Source organism: Peromyscus californicus, unplaced genomic scaffold, assembly GCF_007827085.1.
Source record: "Peromyscus californicus insignis strain IS unplaced genomic scaffold, ASM782708v3 Scaffold_11__1_contigs__length_118956290, whole genome shotgun sequence".
NCBI classification, from domain to species: domain Eukaryota; kingdom Metazoa; phylum Chordata; class Mammalia; order Rodentia; family Cricetidae; genus Peromyscus; species Peromyscus californicus.
The window spans coordinates 4,947,106-4,955,835 of NW_026294402.1; the positions used below are offsets into that span (position 1 = coordinate 4,947,106).

An 8,730-nucleotide genomic window follows, 5' to 3' on the forward strand; every position below is an offset into this window, starting at 1 on the left:
TTTCATCTTTACAGAGTGTGCAGTGTTCGCAGTCCTCCAGAAGGGCCGATCACAAGAACAGCGCAACTCCCAGGTGGCGTTCAATCAGGGCCCTGACAGCGGCAAGGGTGCCACACCCCACTCTGAGTTCGAGGCCAGCCTGGTCTATACAGGGAATTCCAGAGAAACCCAACAAAACAAAACAAAAAATGGGGGTGGGGGTGGGGCCAGGAAGTGCCTTCTTCTAAAAACAGCATGTAACAGAGATAGAATCAAACTACTGTACTTACTGTACTTATATTTGTTATTCATGAAGTACACTCATGAGGTAGGTACATTCCGTACTGGTATGGCTAAGCTGAACGCTGAGTAACTCCCAAAAAAATCTGAGAAAATAACCTTTTGAAATGATGGAACAAGATACTCTACTTTCACATACTTTTTTAAAGTCATTCAAAACCACAAGCTATTTAATTTGCCTTTTTTCCTGTCTTCTCTCTCTCTCTCTCTCTCTCTCTCTCTCTCTCTCTCTCTCTCTCTCTCCTTTTGTTGGCGCAGGGGTGTTTTTTGATACAGTCTCTATGCAGCCTGCTTGCTTTGGAGCTTGCCATGTAAACCAGTGGGCCCCAAACTCAGACATTCCCCTGCTTCCACTGGGATTAAAGGTGCACTACCACAACTGGGTGCAATCTTTTTTTCAAACTGACCATTACTCTGTGTTCATGAGAGACCACAAATGACACACACATGGAGATTAGACAACTTTGGGGAGGTGGGGATCTGGGGATGGAGGCCAGGTCATTAGTTTGCTGAGCAGGGGTTTTATCCACCATGCCATCTCACTGGCTTATCTGGGCCTCCTACCCCAGCCTGCCATAAGTGGGCTAGGAAGTTAACAGAGCAAACCCAGGGCCTTGTGCTTGCTGTACCAGAACTACATTCCCATCGTCTAAAATACTCTTTTAAATAAACCACAGCCCTAAGACCTTAAAACACTAGAGCTGGTGCTATTCAGAAAAACAAATGAAAACACCCTCACAGAAAACCTTTTAAAAACTGTTAGAACATTATTAAAACAATGTATACCTACAAATGCATTAAATCACTAGATACATTTGGTACATCACATTGTAACGCCTACATGGTACATAGTTTACAATAAGTTCTTTGTACTTGGCAAAGGTTACAAGGTACCAGATTCAATAAAATAAACCTGAGAAGTAGAAGCACTCCTTGTAACCAAAGATATTATAGAATGGTAATTCAGGAAGTTATTCAGAAGCTTATAAAAGAAATAGGAAGTTGTTGACCAACTACTTGAGGAACCATTTCCTGCAGGAAAGCCTGCAGAAGTGCTGGGCTATAATGAAAATTGATTCTTTTCAAATAAAAACTCATGGCACTGTGGTGAAATGGGTTTCAAATGGTGAGTTTGGTGACACAGATGTGGCATCCCCAATGACCATGCCTTTTTTAGGTACTGTGCACTCTCTGGAGTCTGGGTCCCCGTGCAGGGGAGAGGTGCTTTTGCCCCACAGACCCACCCATGTCATTTGCCAAAAGAAAGTCCAAGTCTCTAGATCTCGCTGACCCAGGACGGGCTTTAACACCAACCATGGTAATTAGATGGCCTTGAAACTGGAGGATGGGCCAAGAGACTTCAACACACATTCCTCCATAGTCACAAGGCAACCATAGCTGTTCCCCAAGTCAACAATTCTCCCAGATCTCTCAAGTTACAACACCACGCCAGCGTGGACCATTTGGGGTCAGAATCCTTCCTGCCATGTATAAATCTCAAGAAATTATATACTTTGTCCCAGTAAATACTTAAAAATTGGAATGAAAGGTTTAGTTTTTTATGGCAGGTAATGAGCTAAAATTCAGAAACTAGTTCAGATCTTCACTCCACAGCTGGCTGTTATCTTTTGAAGTTTTCATTACAATTATTTATTGATGCACCTGTGTGTGCATATTCAAATGTGAGCATGGACACACCATGGCCCTGAGTGTGTAATGTCTAAGGACACTTTTCAGGAGTCAGCTCTCTCCTTTCATCATGTGGGTCCTGGGGCTCACACTAATACTGTAAGCTATCTTCAGAACCTCAGAAGAAGCTGCAGACAAAAGGAAAGTATTGATTGTGAAGAGAAGTAAATTCTAAAAAACGAAGATAAAAATAAAATTGGACACAATAGCTACGTGGCACCAAAGCTTTAGTTGCCATCATCTCTGGCTCAGTCGGGGCAGAAGGATTTGGTTCATCTGGTATGCGACAGCTCTTTAAGGCAACTACCCGGTACCTAACACCAGAGGGAAGTCAACACCGGAGAGAAAGTTGTGCTTCACATCACTTCTCCAAACTGCACATTGTTCATAAAGCACTTCCTCTTCAGAAACAGCAATTTCCTAAGACAACAGCACCCACCTCCTACCGTGACTCAGCTCACCTGCTGTGAGGGTTCAAGTCACCGCTGCAGGTGACCTACTTCTAAGAGCACGATAATGAAAAAGCTCTGCAGAACCGCAAACACCTCATTGATCAGAGAAGCAGCTGTGATTTCCACTGGCAACCACAGAAACAATACCTCTCTCATGTCCTGGGCAAAGCTCTCCCCAGGCCTCCTATGGCAAGTCTTAGTTTTGTTTACCTTCTTTCTAGCCCCCTTGAAAAGGGAGGGGAGGATGCCAAGTGAGAATGGAGTTAGTGGAGCACCTCCTCAAACCCACAGACCCAGCACTCACTTGCCGTGGGAAGAACCATCGAAAACATTTTAAAGCAAGAATCTACAATGAGGTTTATTTCAGCTCAGACAGTGATCACTCACTCAAATAATGAAGATGCAGACAGAGGTCACCAACAAGCGATTTTAAGAAAACACAAAGTAAAAACAATATAAATGTTGCCGTTACCCTTCTGCTCCCAGCCACAGCCACAAGTGAAGGCTGCAGCTATGAAGCTGTTTAAAATCCCCTCCGCCATGGGACACAGCAGGAGTCCAGGGCCTTTCTCTTCCCACCCCATCAACCTGTTTGTTTCTCCTCCTTCCCCTTAGGACGGTCGCTCACAGCCAGCCCCTCTTCAGTCAGTTCCTTGGGGCCTCCCTTAGAGAACAAATGGTCTGGCTCCGGGTCTCCCGGGTCTCCCGGTCTCGGGCCCTTTATTGTTCTTGAAACATGACCGTTTGAAATGAGTACCAGGACACCAGAAAATTTTTTTTAAAAAGAAAAAGTTACAGGGGGAAAAAATAGCAACAAAACAAAAAACAAGGTTGTTTGTGGGGGTAGGGGGTGGCTTTGCAAGATCAAGATCAAATCTTTTCCTTTGTCTTCCTGAAGGGCCTGTCACAAAACTGTGTCCTTACTACCCAAACCTTTTTAATCCCAGCACTCAGGAGGCAGAGGCAGGCAGATCTGAGTTCGAAACCAGCCTGGTTTACATAGAGTTCCAGGGCAGCCAGGGCTACACAGAGAAACCCTGTCTCAAAACACAAAACAAAGTAGCAACCCACCCAAGACAATCAACTTAAAAATACAGACTGGGGAGGTTGGGAAGGGCTCACAAACAAAACAAGGGTCTCACTGGAGTCCTCAGATCCAATAAATAAGGCTGCTTTTACTTCCCACTGAATCAAAATGAGCATTGTTCTTCACTTCATTATCTCAACCAATTAACCAATCAAAGAATAACAGAACGACACCCAGTCTGTGACAACCTGTCTTAGATAGTCTGCACATTCTAAATCCAAACAAGCCCCAGGAAATTAGCTTCACTTCCAATTTCAAAATTAGAGGGGATAAAATTCTATTGTGTCCTTTTCAGAAAAATGTAATTTTGCCGTTTTGTTAAAGACAAAAAGCCGGGGGGGGGGGGGGGGGGGGGGATCCCCAGAGCTGCCCTTGTTTCCACTTCTCAGAGAAGGTACAGCTTCTGAGGACCACAGCCTGAAAGTATGCATGACCTGAGGCCAAACATTTTTGAGGGAAAAAGTTGATAAATGACATCAAAATGCAGCTTAAGTGTTTGCCGTTTCTCAATTGCGTACTGTAAAGTCACCTCTTTCCCAAGTCCTATCTCCTTCTCTACCAATGGTTTATTTGGAAAGAATACACAAGGTCCTGTGTTCAATACTCAACACACACACACACACACACACACACACACACACACACACACACACACACACGTATGTGAGGAGGGGGTACAGAAAATATAACACATGCCAGTCTTGTTATTTAAAAAAAATTTTTTTTTTCCCAAGACAGGGTTTCTCTGTGTAGCTTTGCGCCTTTCCTGGAACTCGCTTTGGAGACCAGGCTGGCCTCGAACTCACGGAGATCCGCCTGCCTCTGCCTCCCGAGTGTTGGGATTAAAGGCGTGCGCCACCACCGCCCAGCTTGTTATTTAAAATTTAAATTTGTTCATGGTATTCCATTTTGTGCCAGGCTAATTAACAAATATGGCACAAACTCAAAGTGAGATTACCCCACATTGCCACAAAACAAAGGTTTGCAGAAAGGCTCTAAACCAAGAACACACAAGGCTTTTAAGACCTGACCAACACTACAGAGGGTACTCGTATATATAAAAATAGAAGCTGGGGTGCAGCTCAATGGTAAAGTATGCTTGTTTACCATTCATAAGACCAAGTCTATCTTTAGCACCAGCAGAATAAATAAATAATGTTATTCACTGCCACCTCCCAGCATTATCTTTACTTACTTTAAGAAGTATCTCTGACCAGAAGATGTCTTGGCCATCTCCCAGCCTGCTGGCAGCGGTACATCATCAGGAATCTCAAAGGAAGACTGTCGGAGATGTTGTGCTGCAGGGGTGGCGGCTGGGCCAGGGACCACAGTGGGTGTGAGTGTCCCAGGAGAAACAGCTCCCAGCTGCAGGGATGCTGGAGAGGAGTGAGCTCGCACGTGCTGTGGGGTCAGAGCTCCTGCAGTGCCTGCATCGGTGCTGGCCTATTGGAAATAGTAAAATAAAAATTTACACAACCGAGAGACAATAGCACATACCCCCAATCCCCTAGATAGAATTTCATGGCAACCAAATATCTAAATATCAAAAGCAAACTTCAATGTTCAATTTTTGACACTAAGGAGCACAGGTGTCCAAATGGACCACTTTTAAAGTACATAAATTTAATATGCGCTATAAATGTTATTTTACTGAGGAGCAGCCCATCTGAATGTCTACCTCCTAGACCTGTGAAAACAGCAAATACTGGGCATTAAAACCTATTTTCAAAACAACTGAGGTGTTATTTGGTAGTAGAGAACATAGTTTATCCCACACACCCCAAAATAAATCAGTACATTTTCCAAGCAGTACGGTTGCTTTTCAAAGTCCTAGAACAAAACCTAGGGGATTACTATGCAGTTTTCTCTTACTTCGTTTTAAATAACTAATGCCCCCATCTGTCACTTTTTTTTGACTGTGAACAAGTGTGATCAATAAATCAATCATTATAAATTATACAACTTTTAATGAATTCAAAGGCTCAGAACTGCACCAATGCTAAAAGCTACCTAATGAAAAGAAGTCAACCAACCAACCCTCTTTGTGCCTAGAGGATAAGATGTAATCAATTTAATTATAACTTAAGGATTCACATACACACATAACAGCAGGGGTTAGGAAAAAGGAAAACCTGCAGAGACCCCAAGGATTCGAATCTGGGTTCAACCAGACTAATGTTATACGAGGTATCAGAAATGAACTTGTCTTCATTTCTGTAAATTAGTTTTTTCATGCCAGAAGCACATAGGGGGTATAAGAATTCTCAAGCGGGAACCTATAGACAATTATTTACAACTCAGATACATACTATTCATAATCTAAACCTTTTATTAGAATTAGGGTTTATCAAAAACGTTTGATTTCCCAGACTCATGCGAATAAGGAAACTGAAAGGACCCAGCAGTCACTTAAAGCCCCACAGCAAAGCCAGGGGCACGTCTTAGTCTCAGATCAGATTAAATTTAGGGTTAGGAAATGATTAGCAAACAGAAAAAGTAAATTTCGTGATGCACAACTCTCTTAAAATGCTAGTGAGAAGGCAAATGTACCCCACAAACGGCGGGGTGGAAGTTGGGTACTACAAGTACACTTTCCATTCTGACTTCTAAGTGCTACAAAATGGAGCATTCAATCTGCGTGTTCCTTCAAAGTTTCCGCGGCCGTCTGTGATTGCATGCCAACATACATTTAGCTCAGTGAGTCCAGAAACCCACTTGTGGGGGAGGGAGTCATGAATAGTATGTACGTCTACTGTTGTTACAAATTAAGTGTTTAGGCTAGCGGCTAAATAACCTTTCCTTCCTTCCTCCTTAACTCGACTTTTTGTAGCGAGGTTAATCGAGCTTTTCGGAGCTCCAAAACCCCCTGTTCTGCAAGCAGGCCTGCCTAGGAGGAGGACTGGAGTGGGGGCGGCAAGTCTTTCCACTCAAGTTACAGCCCGAGTGGGCTAACGATGGCAGTGTTTGGAAAACCAATTAAGTTTTGGGCAAAGTTCCTCTGCTGGTTTAGCCTAAAGCAAGGTCTTTAAAAATTAAGTAATTAAATGGAGGAAGGGGGGGGAGCGACACTAAAGAAATCTACCAGGACCTATCGGAATGTTAATACTTTGAAACGGTTTCACTTCTGTGTAGGATCCAGTTGGGAAAATAACCAGGCGTCGTGGATGTGGATAAGCAACCATGTTCACATCCGCAGTCAGTTAAAAAGCAATGGCGAGCCTGGAATTAGTCATTGCTTCCCAAACATTACCTTTAATCACAGTTGAGCCCGGCAGGACTCGGCCTATGAGTCAACCTGCAACGCGCTATCAAAGGCCGGCGCAGAGGCTGTGCGCCGTGAGCGCAGCCTAGTTCCTGCGCAACGCACGGATGTGGCCCATTTCAAAGCTTGCGGGCCGAACGGTAAATAATAGGTTACGATTGGGAAGGCGACACGTGAGCCCACCGAGTGTGAAAAGATCCCGCCCGCGCGAGTCCCAGGGCACGGCGAGGGCGAGCGGGGCCCGAGGGAGCTCGGCAAAGTCCCGGGAGGAGCCCGAACCCTGCACTCGGACCGCGCCTGGGCCGCCGGAGCAGCAAGCTTCGCGAGCGGGAGGGGGAGGGGACCGAGAGAAGGAACCAGAAACTCAATGGACCGGTTCAACCCCCACCCCTCACCAACTCGGGAAAACAAGGGGACAGTAAACGCGGCGCCACGGGGGACTCAAGTGGCGCGGGCAGGGGAGGCGGGGTGGCCCCGGACGGGGGTCCCGCTCCAGGCGCCGGGCCCCCTTCCCTCTCCCCTCCCCCCTCCCCCTCCCCCTCCCCGCCTGAGCGAAGGTGCGGAGCGGAGGCGCGCGCATTGTGCAGCCCCCCGCGGCCGCCAACTTCGGGAAAACAACCCCCAGCCCCGCACCCCACGCGGCCCCGGGCCCCCGCTACCTGTCGCGAGTGGGACTTGGGCTCGGGTGGCTTGAAGAAGGAGTCGGGCAGCTTGCGCAGCCGCATGGGCACGGTCTGAGGCACGTTGGCCGTCTTGGGGTTCATGACGGCGTTGAAGAGCGCCTCCAGGTCGGTCTCCGAGTCTCCGCGGACGTGCACGACCTGATGGCCGGCCGGGGGCGCGGGCGGGGCCGTGGGGGTCCCCGCCGGAGGCCCGGGCGCCGACGACGGCGCGGGGCCTTGCGGGGCTGGCTGGGGCGGCGGCTGCTGCGCGGGCTCCATGGCTGCGGCCTCGCTCGACGCTGGGGCGCTGCGCTCAGGCTCGGGGGGCTGCGTCGCGCGCCCGCATCGCCCTGCACTCCGTGCCCGAGGCCGCCGAGCCTTCCCTGCCCTCCCCGAGCTCCTTCCTTCCTCCCTTTCTTCGCCCCGACCGCGGCGGCGTCCCGACTGAGACAGAAACTTCGGCCCCAGACGCCCAAACTAAAAAGTTGCGCAGAGCGCCCGCCCGCGCGTCTCGCGGGCTCCGCCTCCTCGCCGCTCTTCCTTCCTCTGCGCGCCCGCCCGCACCGAATCCGCGGCCTGGGCCCCCGGGGAAACTTTCCCTGTGCGTCGCTACATTCCTGCAGACTCCCGGGCGCACGTGACCCGGGCTGCCGCGCTCGCTGCGTGCGCACCGGCCGCCTTGGAGCTGCGCGTCCGGGCACCCAGACCTCCTCGGCCGCGCGGCTCGGTAGCCTGCTGGGGAGGCTGCATGGAAAGCGATCCTACGCACCCGCACTGATTTTATCGGGTTCACGTTTTAACATCGATTCCAGTTTTGCCATTTACCAGAGTTTGCAGAAAAACAAACCAAAACAAAACACTTGAGGGGAGTGCAAATGATTACAAATTGAAGCTTGGAGACCAGGTCTTACACGCAGTGTATCTTACAAAAGAAAACATTTTACTTTAAGTTTTGTTTTAAAAACAGGCTGCCTGTAGCCAAGGACATCCTCCAACCGCAGACTAACTTTGTGCCACAGCTTCCTGACTGCTAGGATTCCAAGCAAAGGCCTCTGCTTCCCTGCTTTTGGAATCGGTTTCTTTCTTTCTTTTTTTTTTTTTTCTTAATTTTCTTGCGCTCGCGCACATAGCACAGGCTGGTGTCCAACTCACTGTGTAGCTAAGGCTAGCTTTAAATTCTTGTTCCTCCTGCCTCAGCCTCTAAAGGGCTGGGATTACAAATGTGGGCCACTTTGCCCAGCAAACCATTATTATTATTATTATTATTATTATTATTATTATTATTATTATTATTATTAT

At 47.8% G+C, this 8,730-nt stretch overlaps 1 protein-coding gene across 4 annotated transcripts in view; it reads right to left on the bottom strand.

Moving 5' to 3' along the window:
- Positions 1-8,038, bottom strand: part of Yap1 (Yes1 associated transcriptional regulator) — a 99,040-nt gene extending 91,002 nt beyond the window's left edge. For 2 of the 4 annotated variants that reach the window (XM_052751781.1, XM_052751767.1), the window contains exons 1-2: positions 7,429-8,038; positions 4,703-4,950 (exon numbers count right to left, since the gene is read on the bottom strand). In XM_052751781.1, the coding sequence (XP_052607741.1) occupies positions 4,703-4,950; positions 7,429-7,710 (530 nt within the window). In that variant the 5' untranslated portion in view covers positions 7,711-8,038. The remainder of the gene's footprint in view (positions 1-4,702; positions 4,951-7,428) is intronic. The other 2 variants (XM_052751773.1, XM_052751790.1) reach the window with 2 other exon arrangements.
- Positions 8,039-8,730: the final 692 nt, after the last annotated feature.